Source organism: Xylaria bambusicola (assembly GCF_022495145.1).
Source record: "Xylaria bambusicola strain CBS 139988 unplaced genomic scaffold F5B22scaffold_55, whole genome shotgun sequence".
Taxonomy (NCBI): domain Eukaryota; kingdom Fungi; phylum Ascomycota; class Sordariomycetes; order Xylariales; family Xylariaceae; genus Xylaria; species Xylaria bambusicola.
In genome coordinates this window covers 175,553-188,656 of record NW_025953608.1, presented here as the reverse complement: position 1 = coordinate 188,656, position 13,104 = coordinate 175,553, and the positions used below count along the sequence as shown (strand labels likewise).

At 50.3% G+C, this 13,104-nt stretch overlaps 5 protein-coding genes across 5 annotated transcripts; 1 reads left to right on the top strand and 4 right to left on the bottom strand.

The window, feature by feature from the left end:
• Window positions 1-1,017: 1,017 nt before the first annotated feature.
• F5B22DRAFT_650579 (uncharacterized protein) lies at window positions 1,018-2,063 on the top strand (the record flags this gene model as incomplete). The annotated part of the gene is made up of 2 exons (XM_047979333.1): window positions 1,018-1,106; window positions 1,241-2,063. The coding sequence occupies 2 exons, from the start codon at window positions 1,018-1,020 to the stop codon at window positions 2,061-2,063; spliced, it is 912 nt and encodes a 303-aa protein (XP_047826854.1).
• A 762-nt stretch (window positions 2,064-2,825) lies between these two features.
• Window positions 2,826-4,131, bottom strand: F5B22DRAFT_623176 (uncharacterized protein). The gene is made up of 3 exons (XM_047976024.1): window positions 3,476-4,131; window positions 3,312-3,404; window positions 2,826-3,157 (listed from the first exon to the last, which is right to left on the bottom strand). Exons 1-3 carry the CDS (start codon window positions 3,975-3,977, stop codon window positions 2,952-2,954), a joined length of 801 nt encoding a protein of 266 aa, XP_047826853.1. The 5' UTR covers window positions 3,978-4,131; the 3' UTR covers window positions 2,826-2,951.
• Window positions 4,132-4,265: 134 nt separating this feature from the next.
• Window positions 4,266-6,363, bottom strand: F5B22DRAFT_443076 (O-acetylhomoserine ami). Its single transcript, XM_047971889.1, has 5 exons — window positions 6,158-6,363; window positions 6,026-6,080; window positions 5,883-5,966; window positions 5,465-5,824; window positions 4,266-5,360 (listed from the first exon to the last, which is right to left on the bottom strand). The coding sequence occupies exons 1-5, from the start codon at window positions 6,205-6,207 to the stop codon at window positions 4,542-4,544; spliced, it is 1,368 nt and encodes a 455-aa protein (XP_047826852.1). The 5' UTR covers window positions 6,208-6,363; the 3' UTR covers window positions 4,266-4,541.
• A 1,396-nt stretch (window positions 6,364-7,759) lies between these two features.
• F5B22DRAFT_623168 (membrane-associating domain-containing protein) lies at window positions 7,760-9,188 on the bottom strand. Its single transcript, XM_047976023.1, has 3 exons — window positions 8,566-9,188; window positions 8,370-8,498; window positions 7,760-8,311 (listed from the first exon to the last, which is right to left on the bottom strand). The coding sequence occupies exons 1-3, from the start codon at window positions 8,720-8,722 to the stop codon at window positions 8,025-8,027; spliced, it is 573 nt and encodes a 190-aa protein (XP_047826851.1). The 5' UTR covers window positions 8,723-9,188; the 3' UTR covers window positions 7,760-8,024.
• Window positions 9,189-10,677: 1,489 nt separating this feature from the next.
• F5B22DRAFT_660160 (uncharacterized protein) lies at window positions 10,678-12,255 on the bottom strand (the record flags this gene model as incomplete). The annotated part of the gene is made up of 4 exons (XM_047980256.1): window positions 10,678-11,160; window positions 11,238-11,345; window positions 11,402-11,750; window positions 11,819-12,255. 4 exons carry the CDS (start codon window positions 12,253-12,255, stop codon window positions 11,077-11,079), a joined length of 978 nt encoding a protein of 325 aa, XP_047826850.1. The 3' UTR covers window positions 10,678-11,076.
• Between the last annotated feature and the right edge of the window lie 849 nt (window positions 12,256-13,104).

The window sequence follows — 13,104 nt, the reverse complement described above, 5'->3', positions numbered from 1 at the left end:
TTGCGAGAATGAGATCTCTTGTCAGGTGGCAAGATGTCTCAACTCACCTGTGACTGTTTGTGAATCGTGTACCTGTACAGTAAAAGCTGTGGCTACAGACACGGTAAGAGGCCTCCATTACACAATTATTAGGCAGAAGATGGGCAGAAGATTGGGCACATTTACAGAGCAATTCGTCTAATGGGCTCTACTGTACACAGTGATGCTTAAACTGTGGCAGCGGGTGACGTAGGTACTTACCGAACTGACAGATACAGCTGGGTGGAAATGGGGGGCTGTGTTCAACTAGCAGCAAGCATCTGGCCTCCATTCCCATCGTCTAGAGCTTTCGCCATTCTTCCAAATATCGATCTAGGTAACCTAGCCGAGGTAACTGTAGATACAGTACGTAGGCAACTATTTGGCGAGAGAGAAGCTGTGGCAATTATTGATCTGTGGATTTGAGTGTAATTTACGGTACGCAGTCCAACACTTTCATCAAGAACGGGGCTTCTAATTCACTCACAAAGACGTTTTTGTCTCAAACTCTCACAGACATTCGATCGACACGTCTATTGGCTTGATATTTATAGCGACAGATACTTGCATACAGACAGACATACTTACTTACTTACATATAGTACCTATTATATACTTACAGGAACAACCCCTCCTCTCCATCCTCCTTGCATCTGCAATAGCGTACCTACGGACCCCAAATCTCCCCACCAGACACTAACCTACCCACTATAACTCCACCCACTCCGCTCCTTCATTCGTCCCCTCGTCCCCTCGACCGTCCCTCAATCCACCATCCCATCAATCAATCAATTCCTCCATCCCATAAGCGCAACACTACGACCTTGGTCCATTCTTACCGACTCCCTTAAGTGTTTGTTCATCACCACTCCTGTCAACGCGCCTACGTTGGTATCTTTATATATATATATATAGAGGTACTTAACCAGGTGTCTGTTCTCTACGTCCACGCGGACTCGTCATCTATCTCTACATTTCCTGCGCATTCATCCACCACAGATGGCAGACTTCGACGCCCCCGCCGGCCCCCCGCCGCCAAAAGTGCCAGAGGGCTGGGTCGCACGATGGAACGCTCAGTACAACGAATGGTGAGTTCCTCCACCCCTTCAGCTTCACCTCTTCATTCGCCCACCATGATGGAGACCACGGTTGAGGCCGCCACCACCAACTCACAAACCTAGAATCGAATAATTACCAAGCTAATACACCCCCGCCTTTGCAGGTTCTACGTCAACACATACACCAAGAAGTCACAATGGGAGAAGCCCACAGCTCCCGCCGTGGATCCCAACTCCGACGCACCCGCTGGCCCACCGCCGGGCTACACCCCAGGCTCGGGTCCCACGCCAACAGACAGCAAAACAAATCCCTTTGCTCGAGATACCACCGGCGGATCGAGTTCTCGTTACGACGAAGATGCCGACGCCCGTCTTGCGCGCCAGCTCCAGGAAGAGGAGAACGCGCGCTCCCGCAGTAGAGGAGCAGGAGGAGCCGCGGCGTCATACATGAGCAACCCCGGCGCAAGCGGAAGTCAATCGTCTTTCCCCGATCAGTTGCCCCCGCGCTCGTCCGGCGGCGGCTCTTCCGACAAGGCGAAAGGCCTTCTGGGCAAATTCTTCGGCGGCAGCAAGAATAAGCATGGCGATTCATACGGTGGCCAAGGCGGCTATCCTGCTCAGCAGCATGGATACAACAACTACAGCAGTCCCCCGCCGCAGCAAGGGTACTACGGCGGTGGTCCTCCACCGGGACAGTACGGAGGTGGCTATGGTCCCCCAGGTGGACAGTATGGTGGTGGCTATGGCGGGCCAGGGCCGTACGGCGGTGGATACGGTCAACCTGGATATGGTGGCGGCTACGGTCAGCCCCCTAGAAAATCTGGTGGCGGCGGCTTGGGAGCTGCCGGTGGTGCAGCGCTTGGTGTCGGTGCCGGTCTCCTCGGTGGTGCATTGATTGCTGATGCTATCAATGACAACGAACAGGAAGCGTATGCCGATGGCTACAATGACGGCGCGGACGGTGGAGACTTTGATGGTGATTTCTAAGAGGGGAGGGTAAAGTTACGAATTGGATGTGATCACGGGTTGCTGTGTAAGTAAGCAATACGATTATCTGTGGATGTGACGGGGCCCCAAGTACCAAACAAGTACTGTAGGGTAGCCATTACTTCATGCTGCAAGTAGGGTGCGAAAAAGGCACACCCGAGATCTCATGGCTTACACATGCACACGAAACGACTGAATGATATCTATGAGGTATATCCATTGGTTCTCTACATTGGTTTTTTATGAATCAGAACCTAGATTAGGATATTGGGATACAGCCCTCCTCCACGTCATTCGTATATAGTTAATAATGGCGATTCTTCACCCCTTCATTCAACTGTTAACGTGTTCGGTTTTTGTATTTTTGGTATTGTTTTAACTTCAATGTTTGAGAATAGACGTGCTTGACGGGACTAATTAAACTCTGTCAGTAGTCGGTATGTTGTATGATTTTAGCTATCCATTTAGCTTCACGAACTTATGGGCCTTGCTATGGTAGTACATAGGATGTATCTAAGTGTGTATGGTAATTTGAAACTTTGGAATGCTTGAATTAACACTTTGATGCGCTCTTTGTAATCATTTATTCGAAAGGATGCTAACTTTTTAAAAATAAAATAAAATAAAAAAATAAAAAATAAAAAAAAGACTCATAATTGCAAGTAATAGCAATGAGCAGTGCCTTAACTACCTAGGTACTTATAAAACATACACTTTACATTAATTCACTACAATCACAGCTCGATGATCTTTCATGAACGCTTTCCAGTTAAATATAATAATCAGATTTTTGCCCTCGTGCTTAACAAAACACTCTGGACATGAATGAGCCTCTAGTTTTATCCACTCTACCGTACAAGTGAAACCTACAAGTTACTATTCGCTACTTCACTTCTTACCACCCTTCTTACCACCATTTCCCGAACTCTGCTGCTCCGGCTCCTGGTTGCCGTTCCCACTGCCCTGGCCGGCCAGAAAGCCCGCCATGTCGAAGTTCCCCATGGGACTGGCGCCGGGCTGGGGGCCTGCCATGAGGCTGTTCATGGGGTTCTTCTTGGACTGCTCTTCGAATTCGGCGCGCATTTCCGGATCCACTTGAGTGAGGGTGTTAGTATGGAACATTATATTCCCGGATGCGATAAGTGAGACATATATATGTGTGTATGTATGTATGTGTGTGTGTGGGTTCGCCAGAATGTAATGAGGAGAAACATGCTAAGACGGAAACGGGGGAAAAGAAAAACGTACTGTTCTCAACTAGTTTTGGCATGCCGATGAAAATAGCCAGACTGACCAGACCCATGAGTATCATGGGATTCTTAAGAATGCTTAGAATAGAGACTTGTATGCCAAGTTAGTTTCAATGTTCACGGCAAAAAACAGGCAGGTAGGTAGGTAAGGTGAAAACTCACAAGCTCCGCGCTCAGTATAATAAACCTTGGACCCGAGGACTTTAACAGGGAACGCGCCGCCAGCCGCGACAGGACGTATCTCCTCGCCTTTGTTCTCCCAGTCGTTCCCGCGGAACGTCTCCCAGACACGCACACCCTCATTTCCCCCATCACCACCACCATTATTACTATTATAATCCGGTTCTCTAACACCCTCGCTCTTCTCCCCCGCCGTCGCAGAACGTATGTCGATCCGCAGCGGCGCGAACCCGTGCGTGGGACTGTGGATGTCCGCGAGATACGAGCCTGGCGAAACGTTGCGGAAGACGAAGGTGTTGTCTACGCTTAGCGGGGCGCGGAATGTGGCGCCTAGTGTTGACAGGGTCGCGTGTGTGGAGGGCGGGAGAGATGCTGGGTTGGGAATTTGAGGGGACGGCGGGATCGAGAGGGTTATTCTTGCTGCTGAGGTGAGGAGGCATAGAGCCTGGAGGGCGAGCAGTGCTGCGGGGATCGAGGGCAGCATGTTGGGCGGTAAGGCTGCGCCTTTTGTTGAGGGGCGATGGAGATGGGATGGGAATGAATGGTATTTGGTCAATGGTGGGAGAGTTGTGTGTTTCGTGTCGTAGACATAGGTAAGTAGTCGAGAGCTTGAGTGGTGGTGGTGATGGTGATGGTGATGATGCAAAGTGCTGTCAGGTAGGAGCTAGGATGTTCTGACCAATAGCGTTTCGTCAGTGCCTTTCCCACTCCTCCCACTATCGATCACATTCGATTTTCAAAAGATTCATGAAATTCATTTCAAATTTCTTCTAAATCGTATAAGCTATTTACTACATGATTTTGCATTTTAATTACCTCTTTTCACCTTTTTATTCTTTTCTTATATCTCCCATCTAATCTGGTACCACTTACACCAACCATAGCACCAAAAGTCACTCACGACAGCAACAGATGAACACACCATAAATAATACTTTGCTTCATTTTATTCAAAGGGTATATCTCTCAACCGCTATCTCTCACCATGAGACTTCATCAAAAACAGGAAGTATATCGCTTCACTTCCCCAGTCTAGCCCTATTCGCTCTTCAAACCACAGTCGGCGCATCATCCTTCTTAGCTCCGACAGTATCCTTCTTATCAGCCGCATCGGGAGAGGCAGCAGCAGCTTTCTTAAACGACTGCTCAAAATCGGCAATGATGTCGTCGATATGTTCCGTACCAACAGAAATGCGGATCAAGTCCTCGGTGACGCCGGAGCTCGCGCGCTCCTCCTCCGTCAGCTGCTCGTGCGTCGTCGTCCAGGGGTGGATCGCGAGCGTCTTGGAGTCGCCGACATTGGCCAGATTCGAGATGAGCTTGAAGCCGTCGACGATCTGACTGCCCGCCGCGCCGCCGCCCTTGACGCCGAAGCTCAGCACGCCGCCGAACCCGCGCGTCAGGTACCTCTTCGCCAGCGCGTGGCTGCCGTGGCTCTCTAGTCCCGGGTACGACACCCAGCTGACGTACGGCGACGACTCGAGGTACTTGGCGAGCGCGAGCGCGTTCTGCGCGTGCCGCTCGCCGCGCAGGCTCAGCGTCTCGATGCCGATGAGCAGCTGTTGCGCCGCGAAGGGGCTGAGGCATGCGCCGAGGTCGCGCATGATCTCGACGCGCGCGCGGATGATGAAGGTGATGGGGCCGAAGGTCTCCCAGAACTTCAGGCCGTGGTAGCCGTCGGACGGCTCGATCATGTGCGGGAACCGCGCCGCGTTCTCGCCCCAGTTGAATTTGCCGCTGTCGACGATGACGCCGCCGATCGTCGTGCCGTGTCCGCCGATCCACTTGGTCGCTGAGTGCACGACGATGTCGGCGCCGTGCTCGATGGGCCGCACGTAGAAGCCGCCGGCACCGAATGTGTTGTCAACCTGCGCGACGACAATTCTGAGTTAGCTTTCTCACGAGTTCCCTTGAAACGCTTCAGGGGTTCCTGCACATGTATCGGTGATAGATACAAGTGATCATAACTTACCACGACGGGTACACCCTTCTCATGCGCGGCCTTCGCAATGGCCTCAAAGTCAGGGACATTGTATCGGGGGTTGCCAATGCTCTCGATGTAGACCGCCTTGGTGCGGTCGTCTATAGCAGCAGCGAAATCCTCGGGCTTGTCTCCCTCGATGAACTTGGTCTTGATGCCAAGACGCGGTAGGAAAACCTTCAGCTGGTTGTAGGTGCCGCCATACAGGTTCGATGTCGAGACGATGTTGTCGCCTGCGGCTGCTAGCGCTGCGATGGTGATGAATTGCGCAGCCTGCCCGGACGAGGTGGCAAGGGCTGCCACGCCGCCCTCGAGAGCTGCGATGCGCTTCTCCAAGACATCGACGGTAGGCTGTTATAGTATATTAGTCTCCCATCCCTTTGCTGTTCACTAGATGGATTCCACTCACGTTCATAATACGGCTGTAGATGTTGCCAAACTCCTTGAGGCCGAACAGCCTCGCGCCGTGGGCTGAATCATTGAAGGCAAAGCTCTGGATATCATCAGTCAATCACCGGCAGGATACCGGGTAAGGCTGCCGGGAATACTGACAGTTGATGCGTAAATGGGGACAGCTCTGGCATTGGTCGCGGGGTCTATCTCCTGACTTCGGCCTTGTCAGCTCCGACTACACAGATCTTATATCCGGTCATACAAAAGGAGGAGGGGGAAAGTAAGTCATACCCTGCGTGGAGCTGGAGAGTCTCGAAGTTCTTGCTTAGTTCTTCGGCCATTGTGTAGATGTAAGTTGATCGCAACGAGGGCCTTTCTAGATATGAACCAGGATCTAGAAAGAAAGTCTATTGCGACAGCACGTGGCCAGAGGAAGGATACGTTTTAAATATAGTAGAGTGACAGGGAAGGAAGCAGATGGGGATGGCTAGATTTAGACTGAAATGCAGATCCGATTCTCGTCTCTCGTACCTCTATGGACGCCTAGACGCCGTTGTTCGGCCTCGACCAGCTACTTAGCTACCGGTACATCCTTCAGCACTCTCGGGGTCCAATTCGGGCGAGTCATGGGCATGCAGGTCTTCTTTTGCTTTTCTACTCTAGTGTATGCTGTGTAATGTAGGCATTGGACATGCAGCATATTTCGACAGGGAGCCATTTTCTGGCGTCATCGTGGGATGTTGGGGGAAGATGGGACGACGGATGGTCGTCATTCGCTGCCTTACCTAGCTTCGGCGGGGTTTGGAGCACGCCATCGGAACCAGTTCTCTCTCTCTTGGGAGGTGCATATTTGGATGCGACCTTTGAGCTTGTCCTCGGTAAGTACCAGTTGTTAAGAATTATGATCGTGTTGTTCATTAGGTATTTGATGAGTTGCACCAGCAATAGGGGTTTGCAGTAAATTCGTCCCCTTCCATTGACTGTATCATCCGCTTCATCGGCCGGTTGCAGTCAGCATGTCCAAACGGCGTTTGCTAGGGAAACCCAGGCTTTGTGATGAACACCGAGAGCTTCCCTGGTAGGTGAGCGTGGTTGAGGTTGTAGGTAATTTCCCGATCGACGCGGTACCCCGCCTTTCACCGTGAACGCTCAAGCGCTGTCAAATATATCACAGATCGCATTGTTCACCGGCCCTGCTGAGCACTACATAGTATGTAGCTATTACTCTTCATCCATGACCAACATCTTATGTATATCCGGACATCGGCACTAATCTGGGCATTTACAGCCTACTCCTGCTAGGTCGTCGGATAACCTACGTGGTGAACTTTGCTAGCGACGGCCGCGTCACAGGAATCCATAATCCATTCCACCGGAAGCGTGATATGCATGGCGGGGTAAATCGACAGAATACATCACCAGCCCCGTCGACGGCTGCTATTTAGATCCCTTCTGGGACACACTAATGCATACTATTGTAAGTGCCCAGGGCGGGGTTCGTTCACGCCATCAAACTGCATCATTTGTAGTCAATATGGCAACATAATATGTAATATATCTCGTTGGATGAAGCTGCTGGGGCGTGGCACGGTTATAGGAAGTCGATGGGGGGCTTCTCCAAGGGGACATTTATCGCTATCAGATACTTTATTGAGCAAACGGCGACTAATGTCCCTCTGTATGAAATAGGTATACCAAATGCCTACTGGTCAATGATCGTAGTGCGGGATTTGACGAGTAGATATATGCGAATTCTTTTTTTTTTTTACCCATATACGTACTACTTACTACCTAATAGATCCATGTTTTCTTCAGGCTAAAGTATGACAACTCCTAAACTCCAATCAATTCATTGTCATTAGCTAACACATCCCCCGTGTGGCTGCCATCTAGACAAAGCCACGATACCATCTTCACAACCTAACTTTGGTGTTATTTCAGTGGCGCTGGGAGCCAATTACCCATCTCGTTGCATGTCATTGGAGATGAATCCCCTCCCCCTTTGTCCAACTTGCCCAACGTCTTGGGATGTAGAGATAGACATGTTCCCACCCCGTTTCGGCTTCCGGCGACAGCGGGCTATTCTCCCATAGCGACCTGTACGGGGACAAGGGGATTTCGGTATAATGAGGACTGATGACAGAAAGCTGCGTCACCTTTATGGGGCTGGAGCTTCCTTCATCGGGGGCGCACCCAAAGGGGCCTGCGTATTCTTGGAGCGGCGGACGATAATCTTCTTGAAGACATCCTTGCTCGCTATCACAGTCGAGGTACCCCAGAGGAGGAACTGGAAGATGCCGAATGCGACATCTGCTCGAGCCGCACCGCACACGCTTCCTCGGCAGTATAGCAATTTGCTCATGAAAGTTGACAAGGCAATAAAGCCCGAGAAATAGAATAGGGCATTGCTAAACTCCATGGAAAGGGCTGCGTAGGGATGGAAGACTAAGATCGTGGGTCAGCTTCCTGGGTTCCACAAGGCTTTTCCATCAAGGAAACTTACATCGGGGCGCGAATTTTGGAATGCCCTCGAGAAGCACAACGGAAATAATGGTGAATATCGAGGAGAACAGCAGCCAGCCGACCTGAGCAGGTGCCATAGTCATCACATCAGCATTGTACCAGTTTACGACTGCAAAATGTACGTGTTAGCATCAAAGACACGCTTCATCCATCAGCTATTCTCCTCTTTCACATACTGTATGATGTCAGCGCGAGCATGACAAAGGCGAAGGTGAATTGGGCAACCCTCAACCCGAGGACGATGACATTAGTGGCGAGCATGTTGGCGCGGGATCGTAGAAACCGGGGGAGGCGGTGGGGATAACGAGCGTTTTGGTGAGTTCCGGTAGTCATGAGGGATGGAGTTTTGCAACCAGTGCGCCTGAATAAAGAGAAAAGAGAAGGATTAAAAAAAAGATCAAATTCTACAAACAAACACCGAAGAACTAGTATAAGATATTTCTTGGTGAAAGAACGGAAGAGCACCAGGCGTAGTAGAGGTTTGGGGAGATTTCAGGCAGATAGGGGAGGCGACCTACATTAATGCAACTTGGAGCATGGCTGACGTTGACTATCGCTGTTATTAGGCTCAAGTAGAATGCTGGCTTTTGGCCTCTGATCGTCGTCCTAGTTTGGCGTTGCGATACGTTGGATTGATGCATCTGAAACAGGCACGACATGGGTGAGCACTATGCGATTCATGGTGATGCGACATCACAGAGCCAATGAGGGTTATACCCCTGCGAGGGTGTTGCAAGTGCCGGCGCCTCATGCATAAAACACTAGGGAGTAGAAAAAGCTTGTACTTTGAGGATAGGATAGTTCTATATTGTATAGACTGTATTATGTATGTATATATGTATATATGTATGTATGTATGCAGGTCGCTCTCATGATGATATTACCTCCTTGATAGGAAGAGAGAAATGTTGATATATACTTTTCTTCCTCAAGCAATCGTACTAAGTGAAGTAGGTATTTAAAGCCAGCGACAGAGTTATTTGGACAGGTCCCTTAAACGATTACGATCATGAAGTTCAATGTTTGCTTCATGGGGCCGACGAAGACTGTTTCCTGATATCCCGCCAAGCCATGGCACTTCCATGGAACGAACTACTTGCAGCCAAGGCCACGTCCCGCGACGAGAAGCAGTGTTGAAACAAGTCAGTAGAGGCTGAGGTATTTCGGCTGGGAATTGCGAGTCTAGAGCAACGTCGGAAACAGTTTGGAGTATCAGAAGAGGGCTCTGAAATATCTTGGCTGCGAGAGCCAAGTCGTCTCACATATCCCCGCAACCAAAGCTTGAGCCCGCCCGCATCGCCGGGAACTGGCCGGGATCTGCCTCCTCGCTCCCCAGCGGAGACAAGGTTAAAAATAAAGAACGCCGATTGTGACAGCAGTTTCATTTGGACGGTCTAAACATCTCGTCTAACACTTCCGGAAGCGATCTGTGTGTTTTTTATGATGATTTAATGACATGTTATTCGCTGACAAGATACCTGCTCGACAGTAATGGATATTTATTTGTTGCCTCTCGCTCGTCCCCAAACTATCAACTTCTCACGCCCTGTGCAGCATTAAACCTGTTTGGAACATGAATCGATGACTATAATCGGTTTCTTGCACTTGGTTTACTCCAGTGGCCCAACTTATATAAGATAGCTCTTGTACACTTACTTGCCTGATTCGATCCAGTACTTGGTCGGCGAAAGTGGCAGACTACCTACCTCAAGTGGGACAACAAAAAGCATGTGAATCTCGTTACATTTTATGATAAATAGGTATCTTACCTATCGCAACTCCAATGTTGGACGTGGTCGTAGTGCATACAACCTTACATGTACCTGTCACTACCTACGAACAATGCATGCCCGACTATAAGAAGGCTGGATTGGCTCTATGTATATCGTTTGCATGTAGGTTGGTTATTCATTTATTGTGCTAGCTGGCGAGAGAAAGAGACGACTACTAGGACAATATAGAATTACATCATTAGACCTATTAGCGGGAGAACGAAATACAACATAGGTAGGTCTATTAGGCGCCTTTTTCTCCTGTAATATTTTGTCATGATAAACCTGTAGCAACTATTCGGCGCGAACCCCCTCGATAGATAAATATTAGCCCCCTTTACCAGCGTGGGCATGATTATCTCCTCTCTTGCCTTAACCCGTAAGACTTGGTCTTCTGTCAACCTCTCTGTCAGCATCTTCCATCCGATATGGAATCAGGGAGAGTCATGCATTGGCGAACCAGTATGCGACAGCACTCGGCATGGAGTTTCTGGGATCATATACACGTTCGAAGCATCTGATGCACTATTGGCTTAATTGTAGACTCAGTGCGGATAGCAAATCTCGACTGATATCACTCAGAGATGCAATCGTAGACCATCTTCAACTTCCCACACTCGCCGCTATGAGCGGCCATGACGTCCCGCACATGACGCCTCTCGCCGTTGATCATCTGGAACCCCCGCGACCCAACCAGCCTCGACGTCGCGCACGCAATTGAATGCGTGAGACTCGCCGTGAGGCCCCATGTGCTCGGACTCGTCTTCAATCCAAGCCGGCCGCTTAGTAGTGGCAGCCCGCCTCGTTGACAAGGTACAACGATGGCAGACACGAGGAAATATTCCCAAGGATAGCTCGGTCAATTTCATTCGAGATACCACTTCTCGTTCCTGAGACTGTCGACGGTCGGCGGTTCTAGGCTGACCCCGTTGTGACACGAAGAGCCTCAGCCATTTCGTCATCTGATGGCATATTCACAATCATCATGTATAGGAGATTCTAGTGTCAATCGCGATATTAGTCTCGGGTCGAAAATAAACCGCGCGCATAATATCAAGTCTGGAAGAGTGGCGCACCCTAGCTAGCCTCCTCTTCTTCGGCTTCTTCAGTCCCTTTTCTTTCGCCAATTCCGCCGCCATCGGATCCATAAGAGCTTCCAAGGGGCTGGCGGGGTTTTTTCTGATCTAAACACACGATGTAAGTGAGTAGAACTTGGTACCTAGGTTCGATGCATACGTACCCATTTTGCTGTCCGCTTACGGTCGCGACGGGCACCATACCTCTCCATCACCCGAGCGAATCCGCTCTTCTTGGGCCCGTCTCCCGGTGCGGTTTCAAGTCCTGGAAATATGAGCTCTGCAGAGGTTGGGAACTCGAGGGAGCCGAAGCTCCCATCGGAGTTTCGGAAGTTGTTCTTGAATCGATCCCCAAACGTAGCTGTACTCGCCTCAGTCCTCGTCCCGACAGCGGCAGCAATGTTCTCTTGCGTTACCTGCTCTTTGGCGGAGGGACTGTAAGCAACTATCAAACAGTACAGACCGCGTGGGCGGAACATCTCGGCGTTCATCTTGTGTAAGAATTCATTTTGACTAAAAGTGATGGGCGTCAGTCGGACTGGCCAACTCATGCATTCTATGAACTGCTGCGGATGACGCACCCTTTGCGTCCCTGGAGTTCTTTGTAGATACCAGTAGCGATTTGGATGGGTATAGAGACGGCGGCTCCAATGCCACCGGGGATTGCAACTGTCGCGATTGTCGACAGATTGATGACCTCCACGAGAGGGGACCAGGCAGTCGACTTGTCGAGCTCGTCGAGAAAAGCTATGAACGTCTGTTGGTCAATACCGCACGCTAAGAGGTCTGGCGCATATGCCCTGATGAACCCGCGATGACGTCGCTTTGGCCGCCGCTGGGGCAGGATCACGGGATACTGAAGGCGTGCTGTTGGTAGCGACGGAGTCGGCTGCAGTGCATTTGCCAGCAGCGCCTGGTTATTGTTACTGGTGCTTTCTGCGCCTTGGACTTCAACGAGCTCCTCCTGGGCGTCATCTAGATCCCATTCATCTGCGGTGATCTCCTCATCAGACGACATGGTCGTGGCATTCCCCGGGCGGGAACTCCCTGCTTCGGTCAGAGCAAAGAACGGAGCCAGTCTAGGTGTTTGAGATACCTACCTACGATCTTCTGGTCAAACCCCATTATCCCCTTACTTTTGAAGGATCAGAGCTCGGCTACGAATCTCCGGGATCTCAGGAGCGGGCGAGACTTCGAGTGTCTAAGAGGACTTTCTTGAAGCTAGGAACAAGAGTAGAGATTGCTTCGACCGACTCGCTTACGCCTCAATGGAAGGGTTTATGGTGGGAGGCTCAGCATGCATACGATGCACGGGAACCAACAGTTACAACATAGATGCATGTCATCCTGCCTATTTTGGGCATGGGGATTGTTGACATGCATTAGGTAGGTATATCCTAAATAGGGATTACCTAACCAGACTTTGCAACGCAACGGCTATGCCGTGTGCATTTTTTATTCCTCATAACTTTCTGTTTTGGGATAGGTGAAGTCAATAACAATATGGCTAGGTAATAGTAGCTCCTACCGGGCCCCAAGAAATGGGGAGTGGACATACTGATAGTCACGATCTCGACCCTCTCACACTCGGTTCATGTTTGGAAATTGCCGTTTTGGGACAAATGCACAACGTCGGACAGTCAGCTCAGGGCACGTTTATTCCATCCCAATATGTATCTCGATGAGTGAGGGATGGGGAAATGCCTCGTGTGCATGGACTGCAGCAGTGATGAATGACTAAGTAAGGATCTGGGTCAATCCATGTCACCCTTTCGCAATCACCAGGTGCTGATGACGGAGGTGACGGGAATATCATATTGACGGTCCTCATCACAGACAGCTTCGAACACAAGACTTCATAAGCCTC

Coding starts and splice junctions, on each gene's coding strand:
- F5B22DRAFT_623176 (XM_047976024.1), bottom strand. CDS start 3,977: ATGCTGCCCTCGATCCCCGCAGCACTGCTCGCCCTCCAGGCTCTATGC. Junction 3,405..3,475: donor TTATACTGAGCGCGGAGCTT/GTGAGTTTTCAC, acceptor TTGGCATACAAG/TCTCTATTCTAAGCATTCTT. Junction 3,158..3,311: donor GCCAAAACTAGTTGAGAACA/GTACGTTTTTCT, acceptor CCCTCACTCAAG/TGGATCCGGAAATGCGCGCC.
- F5B22DRAFT_623168 (XM_047976023.1), bottom strand. CDS start 8,722: ATGACTACCGGAACTCACCAAAACGCTCGTTATCCCCACCGCCTCCCC. Junction 8,499..8,565: donor GCTCGCGCTGACATCATACA/GTATGTGAAAGA, acceptor TACATTTTGCAG/TCGTAAACTGGTACAATGCT. Junction 8,312..8,369: donor TCCAAAATTCGCGCCCCGAT/GTAAGTTTCCTT, acceptor CCACGATCTTAG/TCTTCCATCCCTACGCAGCC.
- F5B22DRAFT_443076 (XM_047971889.1), bottom strand. CDS start 6,207: ATGGCCGAAGAACTAAGCAAGAACTTCGAGACTCTCCAGCTCCACGCA. Junction 6,081..6,157: donor ACTCTCCAGCTCCACGCAGG/GTATGACTTACT, acceptor ACAAGGCCGAAG/TCAGGAGATAGACCCCGCGA. Junction 5,361..5,464: donor AGAAGGGTGTACCCGTCGTG/GTAAGTTATGAT, acceptor GTCGTCGCGCAG/GTTGACAACACATTCGGTGC.